Source organism: Pimephales promelas, chromosome 20 (genome assembly GCF_988280905.1).
Source record: "Pimephales promelas chromosome 20, fPimPro1.hap1.1, whole genome shotgun sequence".
Lineage (NCBI taxonomy): Eukaryota > Metazoa > Chordata > Actinopteri > Cypriniformes > Leuciscidae > Pimephales > Pimephales promelas.
In genome coordinates, this window is record NC_142788.1 from 157,158 (window position 1) to 179,257 (window position 22,100).

Below are 22,100 nucleotides of genomic sequence, written 5' to 3' on the forward strand. Positions count from 1 at the left end.
AAATGTAAAGTAAAACTACTAAAAAAAAGTAAAAGTAAAAGTAAAAAAAAAAAGTAAAAGTAAAACTACTATTGAGCTATCAAATATGGGTGAGGGTACACTTTGCAGCAGGAAGCACGCCACTCGTATGAAGCCGACAGGAGCATCATCTTTGGCCCAAGTGCCCATCCCTGCTCTACTGCAGCCTCCCCATACAGCTCCAAGAGAACCGCAACCCCCAGCAGCGACGGCAGCGTGAGACACAGTCGAGCACGTCTCGGCTTAACACCAGCAAAGACCCTGGAGGCTGAAATCTTGTGGTGCCTTTCCTTTTTTTTTTTTTTTTTTTTTTTTACAAAAAAAAGCTATTAGGATAGTTAATCATTCCCTAAATAACGAACCGACACATTCTATATTCCGTAAATTCAAAGCAATAACATTTTCCGATTTAGTCAGTCTGAGTACCGCCGTATTCATGTTCAAAGTTAATAGGAAAATAGCGCCTGAAAATATACTATGTTTGTTTGAAAACAGGGAACAGAAATATAACTTAAGAGGAGAGAACGTGTATAAAAAACAGAAGGTCAGAACAAACTTTAAACTGAACTCCATCACGGTAAAAGGGGTTGACTTGTGGACTGGTCTCACCGATGATCTTAAGAGCAGCAATTCCATTCATCACTTTAAAAAACAGTTTAAAATCAGAATTTTTGACAAATATTCAGATGCTTAAGAAAAATTGTCTAAGATCAGCTTATGCATAATTGTTGTGCTTAGATTTCAATAATATAAGTAATAAATAAATATTTGTAATTGTAGTGAAGTTTTTTTATTCTTCCACGCAACAGACCAGGAGACTCTTGAGGTACCTTTCACGCAGACGTTCTTTATTGCGTAGCTGTAGTCATCTCAAAGATAGTCTAAGATAGTCTAACTAAGGGAAAATATTCCCTTACAATTTATACATTTAGAGGGGAGGAGTTTACATTGCGGGGGGAGAAACTGAAACAAAGCATGCAAATGAATATGATTCAACAGGCACCTCAGTTCATCAGCATAGCAGTTTTCTGTGCCTTGAGATGCTAATCTGGAGGAGTTACATTGAGGAGGAGTCTCTTGAAACAAAGCAAATGTAAATGATTCAGCAGATTACCAGAGACGCTAATCTAATCAGTCTGACCAGCGTGGTCACACTTTTACCATTACAAAAGCAAAGCTGAATCTTGAACTTAATGGCCAGGAAGCGCATAAAGACAAAAGCTAATGTGTGACACCTGGAATGCTTGGCTTAATCTTAAAATGGTAAACACTGTATACATTTTACAGTTGAAAATACTGTTAAACCTTAATGAAACATTGAATAAATTTGTATTTCTTCATAATCAAGTGCAGAGGTTTGTATGTATACGAGTATATGTGTGTATGTATGCATATGTTTATACATGTATATGTTGAAATTTTGATGGGTAGATGTTGTTTTGTAATTAGGGTAGGCGTAACAAGCCACGGCTTCAGCCTACACCTGTTCGGTTACCTTTTTTGTTTTGTTTGTAATGAATTTGATGTATATATATTCTGTTTTATGTTTAGTGACCGAATAAACCTTTATTCATTCTTAAGCTTACCGAGTCCCACTGGTCATATCAGAACAAAGTGGTATGTAGCTATAATGTTAGCTAGCTAACTGTGAGTTATAATGTGTAACGTGTATTCTTGTGTTTAGTATAAGGTTTAGCCTACGTTAGGGAGCATAAGTGATCGCTGACAAAATTGAAAATGTTGCTAATTAGTTTACAAGCTAATTACTGTTAACTCTTGATACATTTTTAGCCAACGCAACCAGTATTTAGCCACACGTAAACTCAAATAATTGTGTAAATGAATCGTTACTTAATGTTTTAATGTTGTATTAATGACACAACAGGCCCTTGAAATTAAATGAAAGTTCATTGATCAATATCTCAAACTCAATGTCCAGGAAATCTCAGAACAAAGAATACAAATTCCACATCTTCCCAGTGTCCATCTTATTGCTGATCCAAAATCACATAGATGATGTAATGCAGCTTCATAATCCACAACTGTGCAGGTATAATCCAATTTCAGGATCAACAGAAGTAAGACATATGACTTCATGTAGTTTCAAACACACTCAGTCAGGCATGAGCAACAGAAGGACAAACCACCAGAATGTGAAGTCCTTCTACCAAACAAAATCATTAAATTAGGCAAATAAATTCATATACATCCACCAGTCAACATAAGGAAAAGAAAACACTGCTCACTTCCAATTGAGCATAAAACACTTAGTTTCCTAATCAGGACCATTGATCATTTGAATTCATAAGACATGCTTACTCCTCCATTATCCATCTGCTTCTTCTACTCTCTCCACCTGTTTTATGCCTGATAGTATTAGCTCGTGGTGCCCCCTCAAGGTGTGTAGCACAATTACAACCCCCCCCCCCCAAAAAAACAACAAAAAAAAACACGTACACAGATTTGACTGTTAATAATTTGTCCTAACCTGCCGCCCGCGACATGACAAAAGATTCTATTTTTGAAATGGTTTCTTTATTTGTGGGATTTTGCTGCTGATAGTTCGGCCCATGCAGGAACAAGGCGATTAAGCAACAAATACTTGCCATGTGCATTTCAGTTTGAACGTTCTTGTTTCCTTTAATTCCCTGACGAATTTTTTGCTGACGATGGAACATGCAAATTCATTCCCTGACATTAGATGGCGCTTAATGTAAAACAGAAATAATAGGGTGATCATATTCATGTCTCACTGTTTTATTATGACAGATAAAAAAAGAATGAAATAATGATAGAAATAATGTCTTCTGTATTAGAAAAATAAATATATAAATAACTAAAAGAAATGCCTCCAAATGTAACAAAAAATAGCTCTAACAAACTTACAAAAACGAACTAACAAAATCTATTTATATCTTTAGTTTTCATCCTCTTTATCCTGTTTTTCTTCCTCGTCTACCTTGTTTGTCCATCTATATTTTGCCGTAGAACTGATCTTTCCCAGCAGTTTTTTTGAAAACCAGGACATTTTCATCACTTAAAAACAGCCAGGACAGGACGTGGAAACAGGACATGTGTAACGCACAGTTGAGATGTTGCCCAGAGATAAAACCATAGCACTAGTTGTCGGATGAACAGATGCACGAGAGACGAGAGTTGTCGTATTTCCCCGCGTTTAATAAAACCACTCAAACGTTACACTCGTCCTCATACACGGGGATCGAGCGAGAAAAACAAACACAAACAAACATCTGGTCACAATAGAAAAATAAAATAAAAGAAAGAATACAAAGAGTCGGCGGAGCGGTTCTCCTCACTTGTCAAAATCTAACTGACACTACACACACACTATGCGCAGTTCTCATCTCAACTCAGATTTCTATAAAGCACAAAGTGATCGTTTTACACATGTCCCGGGAAAACAGGACTGTTGGTCAACCTATACTATACTATTATTACTGAAATACTAATATAAATATTATCATATATAGCTCTTTATGCTCCGAGACCAGCCGCTCATCATCTTGCCCATAGGTATCTATCTCTGCTTCGCCGTATGTGTGCTCGGCAAGACCGTTTTGTGTTTGAGCGCCCCCAAGTTGTGTTTTACTGTAACTTCAGAAGTACCAGACACGTGAGCAAACCCGCCAATCTCGTTGGTCGGATAGGTTGTGACGCGCCGCGTCAAACCAAAAAAACTAACCCGAGGCGTTTTTTTTAAAAATGACGCTTTTACGCGTGCCGTTTTTCGCGTCGGTGTGAACACCCCATTGTTTAGTCACGAGGCATATCGCGCGCGAAATTCGTCCCGGTGTGAACAGGCCTTAAGACGCTGGTTCGCATTCTGAAGAGAAGAGAGGAACGTAAGAGGATTGTGATCAGAAAAGACCACCACAGGGTGTAACCCTCCACCAACATAAACATCAAAATGTTGGAGTGCCCAAATAAGGGCCAGTGCCTCCTTTTCGGTTGTCGAATAGTTAAATTTATGACAATTAAACTTCCGAGAAAAATAGGAAACTGATCTATCTATTCCGTTGTCATCTCTTTGAAGGAAAACAGCACCTGCCCCTACCTGGCTGGCATCCACTTGTAACTGGAAAGGCTCCTCAAGCCTAGGAGCAGCCAGAATAGGTGCCGAACTCAGAAGAGGCGTTTTCAAATGTGTGTTGACAATCAGCAGTCCAATTGAATTTAACCGAACCCTTCAACAGGTTAGTTAATGGGGCAACAACAGATGAAAAATTGCAACAGAAGTTCCTGTAATACCCTATCATACCAAGGAAGCGCATCAATTCTATCTTAGTGACCAGATGTGGGAATTTGTCAATGGCCAGGACTTTTGCTCTCACTGGGTGAACGTTGCCCTGTCCAACCACCTTTCCCAAATACACTACCGTAGCCCGTGCAAACTCGCACTTTGCCAAGTTTACAGTAAGGTTTGCAGCCGCCAACCGTTCAAATAATGAACGTATACGGGCAAGGTGGACCTCCCAGGTGTCTGAGTAGCAGACCACATCATCAATATACACAGCGCACCCCTCCAGTCCTGCAACAACTCGATTCATGAGCCGCTGGAAACTGGAGGGAGCGTTTCGCAAACCAGAGTATAGTCCTGACAGCGTAATAAAAGCAGAGATCTCTTGTGCCCTAGGAGTAAGAGGAACTTGATAGTAACCTTTAAGCAAGTCGAATTTGCTCACATAACGAGCCGCACCAACTTGATCAATACAATTCTCTATCCTAGGCAATTGATACGAATCTGGTTTCGTTACACCATTCACTTTTCTGTAATCCGTGCAAAATCTGTACGTCTGATCAGGACGTTTTTAACTAATAAACAGGGTGAAGCCCAGCTGGAATATGACTGTATGGCAAGACCATTTTCTAAAAGATATTGGACACTATCATCCAGACTTTTACGCTTATCAGCACCTGTGAGGTAAAATCTCTGACGAATTGGCTTTGCATCACCGACTTCTATGTCATGCTCGATTAAAGTTGTGCATGTAGGAGTATCTGAAAACAGACATGGAAATTCAAGGATTAATGCTTTCAATTCTGATTGCTGTTGGAAATCCAAATGATTTAAAACTCCCTCTAATTTTCCAAACGTCTCTGAATTATTTAGACGAGCATGCAGCACGGAATCATCCGGGCCCTGCACATCATCTAACTCGGAAGAAGGTACAGATGTGCCTGCCGCGACCAAGACAGCTGATTCATCCTTACCACTAGGTGACTGTGATGATGCATAATATGGCTTAAGTAAATTGATATGACATAACTGCGTTGCTCGCCTACGATCAGGTGTAGCAACAACATAATTTGTCTGACACTCGACGAACCACATTATAAAGTCCAGAATATTTTGCACCAAAAGGCGAACCAGGTATAGGCAACAATGCCACTACCTGATCCCCTGGACTAAAGACACGAGCTTCTGCTTTACTGTCAAACTTACGGTTCATTTTTATTTGGGCATCAGTCAAATTTTCAGTTGCCATTTTACATGCTAACAGTAACCTGCGGCGGAAACCATACACATAAGTAGACAAACTCTTTTGAATCCAGATCACATGACAAGACAGACAATGGTGTACGCACCTTGTGGCCAAATACCAACTCATTTGGACTAAAACCTGTGCTTTCTTGCACAACCGCTCTAGCCGCCAACAATAGCCATGGTAAACCATCCTCCCACTCCCTTTTCATCTCTATGCAATATGCCCGCAACAGAGACTTAAAAGTGGTGTGGAAACGCTCCAAAACCCCTTGACCTTGCGGATGGTACGCACTGCTCAAATTGTGTTGGATACGCAGCTGTTTCAAAGCTGCTGCGAACGTTTTTGATGTAAAATTGGACCCCCGATCACTTTGAATGACTTTGGGTAAACCAAATATTGAAATAAACCGCGACAATGATTTCACCACAGACCTTGTCGTAATAGTCCTCAAAGCAAACACAGCCGGATAACGAGTCGCTTGGCACATGATGGTGAACAAATAAACACAGCCTGATTTTGACTGGGGCAACGGACCCACACAGTCAATAATCAAATGCTCGAAAGGCTTACCCACAGATGAAATGGCCTGTAAAGGCGCGGGCTTAACGACAGCATTTTGTTTACCTGCCACTTGACAGACATGGCAAGTTTGAACAAACTGTGCAACGTCTCTCTTTATTCGCGGCCAGTAGCAATGTTGTAACAATTGATTGTTTGTTTTCTTTACACCAAAATGACCCGCTGTTTCCCCATGAGCTGTTTTCAGTGCCACATCACGAAACTTTTCAGGCATCACCACCTGCACAATTTGATCTCTCATCTCATGTCCCACAGTAGGTGACCACCTTCTTAGCAACAGACCATCCTTCACAAAATAGCCGCGATCCAAACTGTCATCTGCAGCCCACTCGAAGTACTTCTATAAGCTCAGATCACTCCACTGAGCCTCAGCAATGTCAACACGAGACAACGGTACCGGTAACTGTGGAATAAATAGCTGCGCAGACGTATACTGCGATACATCTGACAAATTTACATCCTGCTTATGCGCCATAGCGTGCCTCACAGCACATGCCGTAAAAACATCTGGAAAATCTTTTTGACAGCTATCGGACTCATCCAATAAAGAAACTCTGGTATTAACCACAGGAGGTGGTGAAACTTGATCAGGAAACACACGGTCATGAGCAAAATTATTACCCACAATCAGATCAATTCCCTCTATAGGTAGAGAAGGACGCACCGCAATGGTTACTTCACCGGTCACAAAACCAGAGAACAATTTAATTTTGTGCAGCGGCACGGGAAATGACTGAAGACCAAATCCCCGTATCAACACGCAATCGCCTGTATCAGACTCAGACAAAAAGGGCAAAACAGATTGACAAATAAAACTCTCTGATGCACCCGTATCACGCAGAATCTTTACCGGAACGCGATGTGCGTTTCCAACCAGTGCCACAAAACCCTCCGTGACAAACGGCGCATAATCCTTTATAATGGAAACCGGAAAATCCATTACTCGGTACATTGCTCAAACCTTTTTCAGTTGATGCTGTGCACGATCCTATTGTCTTTGCATGAGTTTTATTATCTTTAATCCCTGAGCGCACACCATGAACAGATGAGGTGCAGAGGCCAACTTTACCCCTATTTCGCTCCAATAACACTGGGCAATTTTTTTTCCAATGATTTTTTCCAAAACAGTACTTACAATCTGTCTTAAAATCTAAATCCGATGGTTTACCCCGTGCACTTGAATTTGAACACCCAGATGTATCTGTATTCACACGACTATAGCGGCGTTCTTTGTAACTAGGGCGCGGACAAAAATCGCGCACTGAAGACTTGTGTATCAGAGAAAAATTGTCAGCCAGAACAGCGGCATCTGCTGCTGTTTTCACCTGACGTTCACTAATATAAGTGGAAATGCGATCAGGCAAAGTGTTCTTAAGTTGTTCTAATATCATAAGATTACACAACTCATCAAAAGAATCAACCTCTTCAGCTGTAAGCCAACGATGAAACGATGATTCCCTAGCCCATTCAGCATAAGTTTGCTTGTCTGATTTTTTCCATGATCGAAAACGCTGTCTATAAGCCTCAGGGATTAACTCGTAGCTCTTAAACACAGCTGACTTGACGGATTTATAGACTCTCTTTTCAGAAGACTGTAGAGCTACAAATGCCTTCTGCGCACGTCCAGTTAACGTAGTTTGTAACAATACAATTTTATCCTCATCACTCCAATATTGTTCAATGGCAATATTTTCAAATAATGAAAAAAACACATCTGGATCATGCTCATTAAACGTAGGCAGGAATTTGATCATATCGGCCAGGCCGACCTGCTGTGATTTTTCAAGATTTACCTTCAGCTGCTAATTGTAGCCTAGAACGCTCAATCTCTCGTTCCCGCTCTAAATTTTTAAGCTTTTCCCATTCCAATTCACGATCCTTGTCTTGCTCTGCCGCTTCTAACCTTATACGGTCCAATTCGTTATCAAGCTTTCTCTGAGTCAACTCATCATCTAATTTTTTCCTTGCTAATTCTTGTTCCAATTCCAATATCTTTTGTTCCCTTTTTAACTCATGTTGCAATTTTAACATTTCAACTTGCTGTTCAAATGTTAACACACTGAGTTTTTTCTGCGAGGCTACAAACAAACCTGGCGTGGGCTCACCATCTGAATCCGACCCCGACGCACCCTCACTACTGCGCGGCGGCAATTTCTCATCAGGTAAAACCTTCTTATCAATCAAACACGCACGAATGAAGTCAACCAGCTCACACTTCTCAGCTACCCTCGGCAATGTTATATCAATTCCATAGTGCTCAGCCACACTATCCAACTGTTTAACATTCAACGCCGCGAGCAAGACCACCGAAGGAGCAGCTGAAAACACCTCAAGTTTACTCATTATCACAACTAAATTCACCAGTCTCCAATCAACAATCAAAAAGGCTATGGTCCATATAAACACCCCCTAGCAATACATCTAACCAAATCAAAACTGGGCTAATACATCAACATCTTTCAGGTTACTATTACAAAACCAACCACACAAAGTTCATCAGGCGAAGCAGAAAGTAGCTCACATTACAGGACAACTACGGAGTTTCCCCCTAAACATTTACCCCCCTACTATTCTAACCTATCTTCACACTAAGTCCAAGAACAAGGCTCATTTACTCACCAATACCGATGGAGTCGTACTGTCCCGACAAAAGTCAATTCAGCCGGTGCTCCACGGCGGTGCCCTCGTCCGGACTTCAGTGACCAGGAACCTAAACCCAGCAACGCATAAGCGCACTAAATGGGGATAAAACAGGCTCTGTAAAATGTCATCCTGCAACACAAATCAGCTTACAAACACACTTCGCCAATCAAACTCATCAAACAAAGTATGGTTGGAAAAACTACTCTATATCTGCACAAAAACTCCACCAAAAAATGTTTTTGTCATAATCAAAACACTAACTTTAGCGATTAACTTTCTAATATTCAATTCATTAACTGAACACTCGATGCGGAACTCCCCAACAAACAAACACAACGAGGGCCAGCTGACTACTATCAGCTGATCACCTTACTTTCATTCACAAAATGTGAACCAATGACGTAGCACTATCCACGCAACTAAGCCTACACAATATTGCGCGTTACAATAGTCTACTTACAATTCAGGATTCAACTGGCTGGACGAGCCCCCATATGTCACGTCTACCTAGCTCACAGTAGCAGTGACATAGGGGAGACCACACCATCAAAAACTACACAAATCAAAAAATAGTTTATTTAAACATTAAATGATAGAATGAAATCATAATTTAAATCAAGAAATGCATTAAGTCAGTATATGAGAAACAAGAGGAAACTAATCAAACTGTAGTGCAGATCAGTGTAATGCAAGCAAAACAAAAGAAAACATGGTGGAGTTGCTGCCTGCCTGGCGGCCCGAACAAAGCCGAGACACACAGCACAGAGCAGACCCAACAACTGCTTTTAAACAGTCCCTCCCATCAGCTGCTGTCTGGAGGACCGGAAGCAAACAGCTCCCTCTTCAGGCTGGGAGTAGGAGACCACACCTAGCACGGCAAAGCCGGGCATGACAGATTGTATCAGTCAGAATGTTTAATGGTTTCATTTTGTTTAATTCCGTTATGATTGGCTGTGATTTATGATTGATTTTGTCGTCTTGTCAGGTTAGGACAATAATAATAATAATAACTGTAAGCAGCCTTTTCACTGCACGCAACATGACATCATGACTTTTGCGTAAGCATACACGCCACTGCTGCACACGGCATGAAAGACACGATTGTCGCATTTCGCCCCCTAGTGGTAGTAGCACATAATTTAAAATGTATCATGCGCAGCCCTTACCTTATTAATAAATTAATAAAGATAAACTACCAGCATTACTTCAGAAGGACAAATATTATGGATTTTCTAGGACTTAAATAATTAATATTTGTCTAATAATTATTACAGACGTACACTACCTGTTAAAAGTTTTTGGACAGTAAGATTTTTAAGAGTTCTTGTCTTAGGACAAGTTTGATGCACCTTTTTGATCCGCTTCAAATGTTGACTACTGTATATTCAAACAGAAACAGTTATTTTAAATGGTAAAAATTGTACTGTTTTTACTGTACTTTGGATCAAATAAATGCAGGCTTGGGGAGTGTCTTTTAATGTATCCACGGCTCAAATCAGATCTCTGCAGATGGTTGGCACCTCACGCAGCCCCATTGCGACCCTCCATAGGAAATTAATGACTTCTTGTTTGTCATGTGAAAAGGCTGCTAAGTTTGCCGTATTCTAGTCATGGTGTAGTATAATACTGTGTATTAAGCCGCACTAACTTTAGACCTACAGTAGATTACAATTAGGATTATAATGGTTCAATATTACATTTCAATTTATTAATAGGGTTGTGGTTTTAAATTTATATTATGAGTAGGATTTGTACGTCACATTTGGGGCATATATTATGGTAAATCACAGTGTTGCACTAACATTGCCAGCAGCTTTCAATGTGGAGAGACTAAATCATCTTATTTGACTGTTTTTGGCATAGCACCATATTGCAGCATTACAACACCGTAAAATAAAGTGTTACTGAACATTTGCATTCATTTCTACACATTCTGCACAAAAGTCTTTTAACATGTCTATTTGAAAAGAAACTTGAATGGCACATCTCTGAAAAGTATCCTACTGCAACATGTGAGGAGCACTAGAGGAGGAAAATATAGGAGCACTCCACCCACTACACCAGCACTTATTACAGCTATTACAGCATAAAACTGACATAGACATCTCAATCTTTATTTGGAATGTATGTCACAAAATATAACTCATTTAGATTAAGTTTTATAATAATTCTAACAAATATTTTACCAATAGTGTCAACTGCACTTTTAAACATTTAATTTTGAATGCTTAGTTTCAAGTACAACAATGTTTCTACTACTGTACATTTAACATGAATGAAGCAAAAGTGTCTTATTTTAATCATTCTGTCCCTCAATATCAAGATTATGATTTGTTTAGATTACTTTTGATGGACAGCAAACCAAATACTTTTAGTTTTAAGCGTAAAAAAGAGCAAGCAAAGACACTTTCAGGGTTCAACCAGATCATAATGTTAGTCAATCATCTGAAGAGACACACACACACACACATGCACTGTATCGAATCGTCTTCACTGGTAGATCCACTGCATTGCTTTTTTTTCTTGTTTTGCCAGATCTGAACGGTCAGTTGCAGCTGCTTTAATACAGAAACAGATTCCAGTGGCCATTCCCAGCACAGCCAGAGTCATTCCCAGTCCACAGAACAGCACTGGACCCGCACTGGGCGCGACAGCAGACGCCTTTCCGACACCTGTCAATCATCACACGCGTGTGAACAGCTGTCCAGCAGATGCATGTCCAACACAATGTTTCATAGTAAATCCATTCTGCTCTTGGTGTTTCATTAGTATATATACGTGCGTCATTGATACGGATATAAATGGGAATAACAGAAATGATAGTGTTTTGGTTGATTTTCTGCTCTTACCCCAGATCTTGGTCTGTGGCCCCTGGAGGGCTCTGTGGTTCACCGTACAGCTGTAAATGTCTCTGTGTTCAGGAATGATCTTCAGGGAGGAGAACACGTGGAAGAGTCCATCGGTCCTCGGCCGGCTCTGGCTCAGACTCACGCCTTCTGTCACCATCACGTTGTTCTTCGTCCAGGAAACGTTGACCGGCGGAGGGAAGAACCCCGTCACGTGACAGATGAGGGTGTTCTCAACCCCCGGCTCGACATCATTCTGCGGATAGATGGAGGTCTCGGGGGGGTCTGAGGACACAGGACACGGTTAAACTCTGCTGGAGTGAATCAGACCTCACTCAGATTAAGATCTTTCATAGGAAAACTAACACATATCAGTGTGAGACAAAACTTAACCAAAATCTTGATGACACCACATTTCATTTCTGTTTCCAAACACATTAATGTTAATGTTTTACAGTAAAACTTGTCATGCTTTACATTGCAAATTCACATCGTACCCAGTTCCTCTGGTGGGTTGTTGTAAGCTTTAATGCACACATCTAAGTTTTGTTTGCAAACTTCTTGTTGTGCAATGCTCGCTTCATAAAATCCTGGAAAGCTCATGGGATCTGCAAAATCAGGTAATGTATTTACTCCCATCTTTCGAATAAAGTCAGCATGCCACATCTCCTCTCCGTCAGATCCAAGCATACTTTCTTCTTCTGTGCCAGAACATCCAGTTATGTAGAAATAGTTGTGTATAACTGAAATCAAAAGACAACATCAAAAGTAGAAAAGATCCATTAAAAATATCAAGAATGAATAAACTGCTTAAAAAAACTTATTTAAACTTAGTAATTAGTTTACTTGATGAAATCATGCATCCCTGTACAGGCGTTTAACATTAAAAGTCTAATATTCAAAGAATGCCTTACACTGAGCATCAGTTGAGAGTAAGACCGTGAGGGTAAGAAGGGCCAGCTCCAGCTCCATGTTTGTAGATGACAGTGGAACAGACCGAAGACAGCTTTCATGAAGTGAAAGAGGAAATGATGTGGACTCAGATCCTCCAATCAGAGGCAGGCTCTCACTGTGACACTGCTGTCGCTAGGGGAACGCTGTCCTGCTACGCTCACGCGACTCCCGCACTCTGGACTTCATCTTCATCTTCATCATCCGTTGCAAAACAAATTTCCAAGTAAAATGTTGAAAAACCCATTCTGGTAGTAGTGGTGAAATGAAGCTGAGGCTTTCCCCTGAAGTGGATCGTAAATCGGCTCATCACTCGAAGCTTTTCAACACGCCGCACACTAACGACATCTTGTGGTCAAAAGGTGGAAAAGCTACCTTTCCCATTGTTTTTATTCTTTTATATTATAAATCACTTTGTACTATGAAAACCACACAGCAATAACAATAATCCGCGTTAGTGTAGATTAGAGTTGAGCCGGATACTCGGCTGAAACGAGTATCCGGTACGGATAAAGCACTTTTGTCGAGTACGAATATTATACGAGTAATACGAGTCAACATCTGTGCTCGGATAAAAAAAAAAAAAGTTACGTTGAGATTAAGGCTGAGCGATATATCAATATAAAGAATATATATATTTTTAAATGTGATATGTAATTAAATCATATCGCATATCGATATAGGCTATTCAGGTTTGCGCTGTGATCCTTGCTCCAAGCAAGCTGCTGAGTGCTGACCCAGAGCTCTCTGCACTGCTCCCCGCGCCCCAGCCACTCCTTTTCCACTTTGCGTGCTTGATTAAAGGCAAGCATGTTATGTTATGAAATAAAGTCTTTCACCTCAGCAAAACGGACTTTCTGTCCTGTCACCCGTTAAACTGTAACGTTAGTCGTGGCGCACACTCAATTGCACGCGCAAATGCGGTGGCGAGCGCTGGATCGCCTCTGTATATAAAGTGCAAAAGAATCTATACGAGCATGCAACACCGTTACGTTGTAAATTACACGAAATAAAAGCAATGCAGTTATGATTTTCATTCTATTCACCAGAGCAGTTTCCATGTTTCATAAACAGTTCTTGTTAGTATTGTGTATTCACTATTCACCATAGTAACTGTCGTTTCTATATTAACCCCTTAATGCCCCTATTTTTCTTTGTGTTATTTTTTATATATTTTTAAATGACTGTAATGGCTCATACCAACGTTGTATTAACAAAATAAATAAACCAATTAATAAATCACAATTACAATTCCAAGGGAATAATCTGCAATTATGATTTTTGTCATAGCTAATCATGCAGCCCTAAGGTGAAGAAACCTGTTTATTATTCATTCATTTGGTTTGGCAAATGTTCAAGTTTCAATAAAACTACTTGTGACATTTCATATTTGGCTTTGACTGAACATTTGCTCTCACTTTGCAGAAAAAATATCGGGATATATTTTGTATATCGAAATTCAGCCTAAATATATCGGGATATGACTTTTGGTCCATATCACCCAGCCGTAGTTGAGATGAAAACTCTTGTTCATTACATTTTATTTTATAATTGCAGCCACTTGTGTTGTATTCATTGTTGCAAAACTTGTTTTGGAGTTCGTTTGTTATCGTGATCAAAACCATTGATCTGAAGCTCAATGCTGATGCTGTCATGTAAATAGTTTTATTTCTTATCAGCAAAAAATATAGCAATTTCAGATCAACCCATATCAATTGCATGCTTAAAATAACATACCGGTTAAAGCCCCGCCCATTTCAAGACTACGCGACCCACTTCCGGGTTTAGGCCCCGCCCAGTCCGAGTACAGATACAGATACAGATAATTCACATGGTTAACAGATACAGATACAGATACAGATAATGCTGTACTCGCTCATCCCTAGTGTAGATGTTTACACAATGTATGAACAAATGAGTCTATGAATTCATTTATGAAATAATTAATGCATAGGACAAATGAACTCTGCTTTGGTCAAGGTCAACTTTATTTTCAATTTCCTCACATATTCCAGACATACAAAGAAATCCAAATTGTGTTTCTCACTAATCAACCCTGGATGAAATATAAATATAAATGAATATAATAAATTACACAACAATACAAACAAAAGAGCTTAAAACTTCAGCTGTAGTCCTAAACCTTTGAGTTCATAGGCAAGGCTCATATAGGCATACTGTATATAATCACAATAAAAGAAAGCTATTGTGGAATGGGGAAAGGCTGGTGAAAGAGTTGAAGAAATTAAAGATGTTTTATGTTCTATGTTTTACTCAGAGTCTCTCAATATCTGTAGGCATGTCTCTATAGTTTGAACACACACACACACCAAAGCATGCCGCTGGACGGAGGCGTTTGAGGATTGTCCTGCAGGGCAAGGAGATCAAAAAGCAGTCCAGGCAATCAGTCTAGCACTGTTGGATCAGGATATCTCTTTGGTCTACTTCAAGTGATTGTAGCCTGGCATAAGATGCAGAAAATAAAGTCTTATAAATGACAGTATAAAAAATAGATAAATAGTGTACACATACCTGCATGTCAGCTCTCCTCCTCTGTTGAAGATCCTCGAGCCTGTCCGAGTAGATGGTCTGCTGCTTCTTCGTCCTCATCCACGGCCCCCAGAGCTCACGCTTATCTCTCTCTTCAACCAACAGCTCAACTACTGTCTGCACCACAATCTAAAGACACGGGAGGCGGACCGGCTCACTATTTGTTGACTTTTGCGACAGTGCTGCGGCGCTTGTGGCCTCTAGGGGTGCTAGATGTGAAAGTTACAGGTTGAGCGCCCCTAGTGGCCAAAAGTTACTCAGTGTGCATTTAAGATACCTCATTATAAATACAGAAATTGACAAAGTTGTTGGTCTACTTCAAAAATATGTGTTTTCATGTTTAGCTCTAAAATGTCTCAACATTGACAATGTGTTGTTATTATAAGAAAGCTGAACATATTGGCCACTCAACCTACAAAAGGCGGTCACACGTATTCACTTGAGTACTTTTTTGTTTCATATACATAATGTAGGCCTATTATTTAACATATTACACTGAATATGCATACAATTACATGTAAATGTCCATTTACATTATAATTAATTTTTATATTCATTTTAAAATCATATTTGTTGGTAACACTTTACAATACGGGTGCATTAATAAGCAATAATTCATGCTTAACTAATGCACAAATAATACTGAATTAATGTGTAACTAATAATTTTTAAACTATTCATTAATGACTACCACATTAGGAACTAATTAAGAGTCTGTAGGGTTAATGTATTAGTTCATACATGAAGGGTTAGGGTTAGGAAAATGTTGTTGCCTTCATAACATGTTTTTCAAAATTTGAATCTGGGGTTATTCTCTCAATAAATAATTCCGAAGGTGTCCACACACAAAAGTCACAGTATGAGGATTTTGTAACATGAATCTGGCACTGTACTTGAAAGTAATAGTTGTGTTGTCTGTTAAGTTCCAGTGTGCCATCGGAGGAACAGGATGCAACCAAGCAGAAGTCTTTTTCTTTTGACAGTTCTAACAGTGTCTTGTCTTTAGCCAAGAAAGGGCATTTGATTTCCAAGCACCCACAGCCACAACAGTCACAAGTCACCTTCCCATCATGTGACGCACCAAGATGAGGGTGTTGCGGAGAAATGTAGAGCCCAGTGGGGGTTACATTAAAATTTATGTGTCTGGGTGACATGATCTCAATGTATTCCTCCTTTGCCTTGGTCTCTTCCTGGATGCCCCACCTGAAAATATTTAATAAAACACAAGTTTGCAAAAGTACATACATTTACATGTCCACAATTACTCTATGCTAAATTGTTATAAGAGATTGTATCATTTCCTTAACCTTTTGATAAGTTAACTTTGAAATATCATTATTTGCCTTTAAACTAAATATATTTAAATAATACCTTGTTGCTGCAGTTGTAAACTTTGCTGACTCTGGGTAGGCTAGCAAATGGCTTCCACTAGTGATTTTGGGGGCTCTTTATCATTACTTTTTATAACCACACCAAACTTGGAAGCTGTTATCCTGCCACATCTGTAGGTATACCACATCTTTGTTGAAGCCTGTCCCTTTGTCTCCTGTTCAATAAGCTGACACTGGGTGTCTGTGATCTTCAAATCATCGAAGACTTTATCACATTTTTCAAGAAGTTCATTGTAGGTCAAAGTAGCATTCTCAGCTTCATAAAGTTGTCCTAGCGGTGTGGGATAGCCATCTTTTAGAGCCACAGGGACAAAGTCTTTGGAGTGTTTTGGAGCTACAGAGAGCACAGAAGCTCTTGGATTAGCTTATCCAGAAAGTCTGCAAGTTCATTTTCTGTAGGTTTAGGTAAAGCTTCATAGGACCCTGACTTCTTTCGCGTAGCTTTGATTAATACATTCGTGTCAACTGGATTCAAAACCTGTCTACTCTGAGTTCTGGGACATGACATATCAATAGAAGAAAGTTCGGAGCAGGATATTTTCTTTGTTTGTGTTGGCTGAAGCCACTGACATGGTAATGAAGTGCACGGTGTGTCATCACGCATTCTCACTCGGGACATAACTGCAAACATCAAAGCCGCTACATGCGAACAGGTCCCTCCAAGCCCTGCCATACATGTACAATGAGCTGTCAAAACTGTCCCTGTCTTCTCTGCAGCTATCCAAGCTTTCAATGGTGGATCGTTCATTCTCTGGCTGTGTTTCACCTGCACACAAATTATCGCTAAATAACACTACAACAAGCCAATGTGGTTATCGCTAAATAACATTAGTGAATGGCAGTGTTAGCAAACAAAGCAGGTCTAATGTTAGCTAACTTAGCTACAGTTTTCCAAATAAAAGTACAAATATGTAACGTAATACAAACCTGTCCACAGATGACCATAATACCTGTAGGTGTCCTGGTCACTTTCATTTCGCCAACAAATCCCGCCTTGAAGTATGACCAAGCGTCAAGGCTTTTATATGCCTTCAGACTTTGTCTTGTGTATTGTCCCGGCTTTGAAATCAGGTACATATAAATGTCAGGAAACTCGATTCCTGGCCACATCTGAATGTCCACGGACCACTGATTTTTTGGAAAGCTGTAAGGGTCACTGTCAAGTCCAACTGCCCTTAATTTAAGCTGGTTCTGTAATTTGACATTTTATATTTAAGGCTTCTTTTCCAGCCACAGCAGCCTGTTAAGGATCCCTGTTCCTTAAGGCAAGGATGCCGTTTTATAAGGGCTTCTGCCACTTCATTGAATTCAGCATCAGAGAGGTACACTTTGAATTTTACTATTTCTTCAGCAAGTCCATCCAAAATGTCTGATTTCAGCTTTGGGTCTGGATTCAGAAGAGAGCCTTTTTTTTTTGGTATTCAGAATTGCCTTGTTCCAGCTTAATTTCTGCATCATAGGAGAAACGGGGCACAACAAAACATGTTGGCCAAGAAGACCTTGTATTCAAAGTCAACTCTTGGGAGTCAAGGGATGAAGAAGATGATGCTTCAGAGGATGATCTTGAAGACAGAATGTCTGTGTCACATGATGATAGAGATGGAGATACTGCTAAAGAGTCGCAGAGTTTCATGACCTTAAGGGTGCTTTTGTTCTGAACATCAGTTGTGGAAGTCAGGTTCACAAATTCATTAAAGTCAGGGTCCATGATTTGAAGTCTGAATTCTCCCAACAAATTACACTGTGTCTGTATCTCATTCTTTAATTCTGCCAAAGAACAAGGAACACCATTCTGAAGTTTCACTTTTTGTGCATCGTTCTCTCCCAGAATTACACGCAGGATGATGGTCGAGGTCATATTTACAATCCTGTTGATGAGAAAAAAAAGTGTATTGTTTAAACTGTAGGTAAATAAGCTTCATTCATACAGGTAAACAAGAAATATTTAAATGGCACCTGTTATGAATGAATTTGTCTTTTCAGTGGCACCAAACGAAGACCTCCAACCTTGTAGTCAGCCAGTGAATAGCCATCAGCTAATTCACTTAGTTCAAGAAAGAAAATCTCCCGTGATGGAGAAGAGGTCAGTTCAAAGGCCCTAAAATGCTCCCTATACCAACCACACAGACCTTTAAGTACAAAACACAGTCCCTTCTGCACTATACACATCTGAATTATCTCTGCAAATTCAGGGAGCCCGTCTAAAGAGCGACAAACAACAATCATCCCATTTCTGTAACTGACGCCTTTACTGGTGGCACTTGTGGTGATCTGGATGAATTCAGTGCCTGGGTACTTGTCTTGGATGACCTGTTATTTCTGTTCTCAAAACAGTCAGAGCCACTGTTGACACAGTTGATACATCTAGTACAGATTTTTCAGGATGGTACGATTTCAAACTGTGCAAAATCATTAGCTGGTGCTTAGCTGCAAGTGTAAGGGGGATATTTTTGAAACAATTGGTAAGCCGAGCAACTTGCTTGAAAAAGCTATGTTTGGATTCGAAGCGCATAGTCCACAGATGCACAAGTGGACCATATGACTTGATAAGTTCAGGATAGTGTTCCAAGAAGTGCTGTTTTGTAATTAACTTCACATCTGGAAAAACTTCCTGAAACCTCTGTCGGTGTTCAGAAATTTTGCCATCAAGGTATGCAATTGACTCATCAGTGTGAACTGGTGATACCACAAGTTCTACAATATCTTTGAGATCCATAAGCACCAGCCACCACTAAGTTAGATTGGCTCTCTCCATCCCCGCACATATGTCCCCCATGAATGTCGCTGCCTGGGCTTCGGTGGAAAGCATCTCATTTTCTCCATAGAGCTCTATGTAATCTTTCTTATTCCACTTAGCTTTGGCGTTTCTGTTCTCATCCCAGTAGACAATTGCAGGGAAGAATTTAAACGCTGAAAGTGCCAGCTTCAAGCACGTCTTTACGTCCTGACCCGCCGCCTCCACAAGCTGGACAGCCCTTTTAAAGGTGTGCGGGTACTTGAAAGCGTCCCGCTCCACCAAGTCTCTGCTGAAGTCATTTACTGTCCTGCAGCCAATCAACTTTCCAAACAAAGGGGGGGTCTTGTCTTTCAGTGCATTTGTCGGAATTTGGGAATTTCTTTCGTGCAAGTCACTGAGAAGAATTTGGACAAGCGATTCACCGACGATAAGTGGTGGGGCCTTCAGGGAATCAGTAATGGGGAATATCCTCATCACTCTCGTGATTTGAATTTGGTCATTAAAACCAAGTGGTGAATGGTGGTGTATATTCCCCCACACTTGCACTTCCTGGTGGAGACAATCCCAGGAAACCTCTTCTTCGGGTGATGCTGTTTGGGTTGGTACTGTTTGTTCCCAAACTTACTGAGAACTGAACAGAACTTTTGCAATTGGGTTTGCCAAAGAAAAGCTCTTCCAGAGCTAGCTCGTACTGGAAGGCAGTCCAACTGTTTGTATATCCTCCCTGCCCTTTGCATTCTTGCAAGAGGTTGTAGAGGGTCTGAGTCAGCCAATCTGTCACCGGGTGGATTACATGCCTCAGTCCCAATTTGTTGTGATAGTCTACAAGACCACAGGTTGTGATGACCCTACTGACAGGAAGTTTGGGGACTCTCGCAGCATAGCAGTGCGGTGTCGTGGAATAGAGCTGAACAAAGTTCAATTCTGAGTAGGGAACAATGCCATTGAGGACCAATCTCAAGTTGTTATCGATGGTCAGTGGATGTTGATCCAGGTTTGATTGGTAATTTGCTGCCTCAGCCATCCCATAAGTGGTGTACAAGGACCCCCTGTATCCCACGACCTGTTGTAGTCCATGTCTTGACCACAATAATTCCATCTTGGGGTGAGCATGCAAAGATATACTTTCGATTGCTCCCAAGTCTATCATCTCTGCCAGTTTGATGGGATCCTTGTCCTTCTGGCCAAATTTGGTCAATGTAAGAACAAGTTTTTGCTCCGGATTGGTGTCAACTTCCTTGATCGCCTCCATGAAAAGATTCAGCACAAAGGCTTGGTCCTCCTTTAGAATGTGCATCCGCCCCAGGTTGAAACTCTTATTTTTCATTATTGTGTCCCTTTGTTTTTCCTCCGGCGGAAGATTTTTTATCTTTTCAGAGAACACGTTGAATACCGTGTTGATTACCACGATTGCGTTTGCACGGGCGGCATTTTCAGTGTTGAAAATTACACCAGGGTGGGTGTGATGGGCGGATACAATGCTCAGATTTAGGTAATGTCCTCCGTCCATGAAGGCCAGGACAGTTCCATAAGTTTTGTTGAGAGCGGAGAACCCAGCCCCTTTGTATGTGTCGAGTTTGAGGTGTTTCTTTATGATGTTCCAGTGGTGTTGGAGGTTTGGAAACAAAACTTTCCCCACAAACAGGTAGTTGATTGGAATTTTTATTCCAGTGAGGTCTTTGATTTCCATGACTAGGCCATCAAAATCATAGGCATATTGTAGGGCACGTTTAGAATCTAGAATCGTGCTCGGGAACAGTGGGATGTGGAAATCTTCATCCATCAAGAAGTCATTGACGAAATTGTACGAATAGATGGCATCCAACAAATTTTTCGTATTTTCTACCGGGGAATTGTTGAAATGGTACCAGTAGATGTTATCCATTTCTTCGTCGATGAACTCTTGTCCTTAATTAACTTCCATTTTTAGAGCAGAAATCGTTTCTGAAAATAATAAAAAAAAAAGATTTGTTCAGCGAAATATAGAAAATCGCAAATGTCTCATAGACAATTGCTAAAACGGTGTAGCTAGAATCTCAATGTGGTAGTGGTTGGATTCTGCAAGACCGTTTGGAAGATCTGGTTCTGAAGTAAACTTAGGCATACCGCAGGGTTTTGTAGGGTTTTAGTTGTTAAGCGGTTTAGCTAGAATTTTAAGAGAGTTTCGAAATAGTTCCAACACATTACGGACGGTTTTGTAGCCAATACGCGTTACGATTTCCCCATTTTTTTAGTATCAGTGTGTTTGTGGTGTTGAGGTGCTGGTGTGCTGTGCATGCGTGGCCTAAAACGCCATCCGTCAACTTTCGACATGATTGGCGAAGTCTGATATCTCGAGTGGAAAGCCAGACGAGCTGTTCAGGCTGATACTCTGGATTGGGTCGGCGGTGTTTATCCGCAAACTGTTGCTGCCGGTTGACAGCTTGCCGGATATGGTGATGTGTCTGATCCCAGACCTGTTCACTCTCTTCAAACCACTTGTTAACTGCTGGTACTTCTGAGGGTTCACCGGACCACGGGAATAACGGAGGTTGATAGCCAAGGACGCACTGGAATGGAGTTAACTGAGTGGATAGTAACTATAGTAACTATAGTCCTAAACTCAATCAAGCATTATTCTATGCAAAATAAATAATCACATTACTGTAATTATATTATTATTGTTAAAATTACAATTAGTAGTAGTATTGTATTATCTAATAAAGAGATTTACGTTACCGCTAGTTAGTTAGCTCCAGCTGGAGAACACTCGGTTCTCGCCGGCTCGTCTTTTGCCGGGATGTTTCCTCTTTAAGTGCTCCGACATGCATGTTGAGCTCCCGTGAAAAGCAAGTTCCTCCTTGCATGTATTGCACATGACAGCATTGTTGGTTTTAAG

The 22,100-nt window shown here is 40.5% G+C and overlaps 2 protein-coding genes across 2 annotated transcripts; both read right to left on the minus strand.

Moving 5' to 3' along the window:
• Positions 1-10,845: 10,845 nt before the first annotated feature.
• Positions 10,846-12,643, minus strand: LOC120486274 (RLA class II histocompatibility antigen, DP alpha-1 chain). Its single transcript, XM_039682210.2, has 4 exons — positions 12,508-12,643; positions 12,091-12,336; positions 11,597-11,878; positions 10,846-11,419 (listed from the first exon to the last, which is right to left on the minus strand). The coding sequence occupies exons 1-4, from the start codon at positions 12,563-12,565 to the stop codon at positions 11,238-11,240; spliced, it is 768 nt and encodes a 255-aa protein (XP_039538144.2). The 5' UTR covers positions 12,566-12,643; the 3' UTR covers positions 10,846-11,237.
• Positions 12,644-15,276: 2,633 nt separating this feature from the next.
• On the minus strand, positions 15,277-22,048 carry LOC120477548 (uncharacterized). The gene is made up of 4 exons (XM_089124290.1): positions 21,941-22,048; positions 18,442-21,166; positions 17,413-18,353; positions 15,277-16,297 (listed from the first exon to the last, which is right to left on the minus strand). Exon 2 carries the CDS (start codon positions 21,105-21,107, stop codon positions 19,722-19,724), a length of 1,386 nt encoding a protein of 461 aa, XP_088980416.1. The 5' UTR covers positions 21,108-21,166; positions 21,941-22,048; the 3' UTR covers positions 15,277-16,297; positions 17,413-18,353; positions 18,442-19,721.
• Positions 22,049-22,100: the final 52 nt, after the last annotated feature.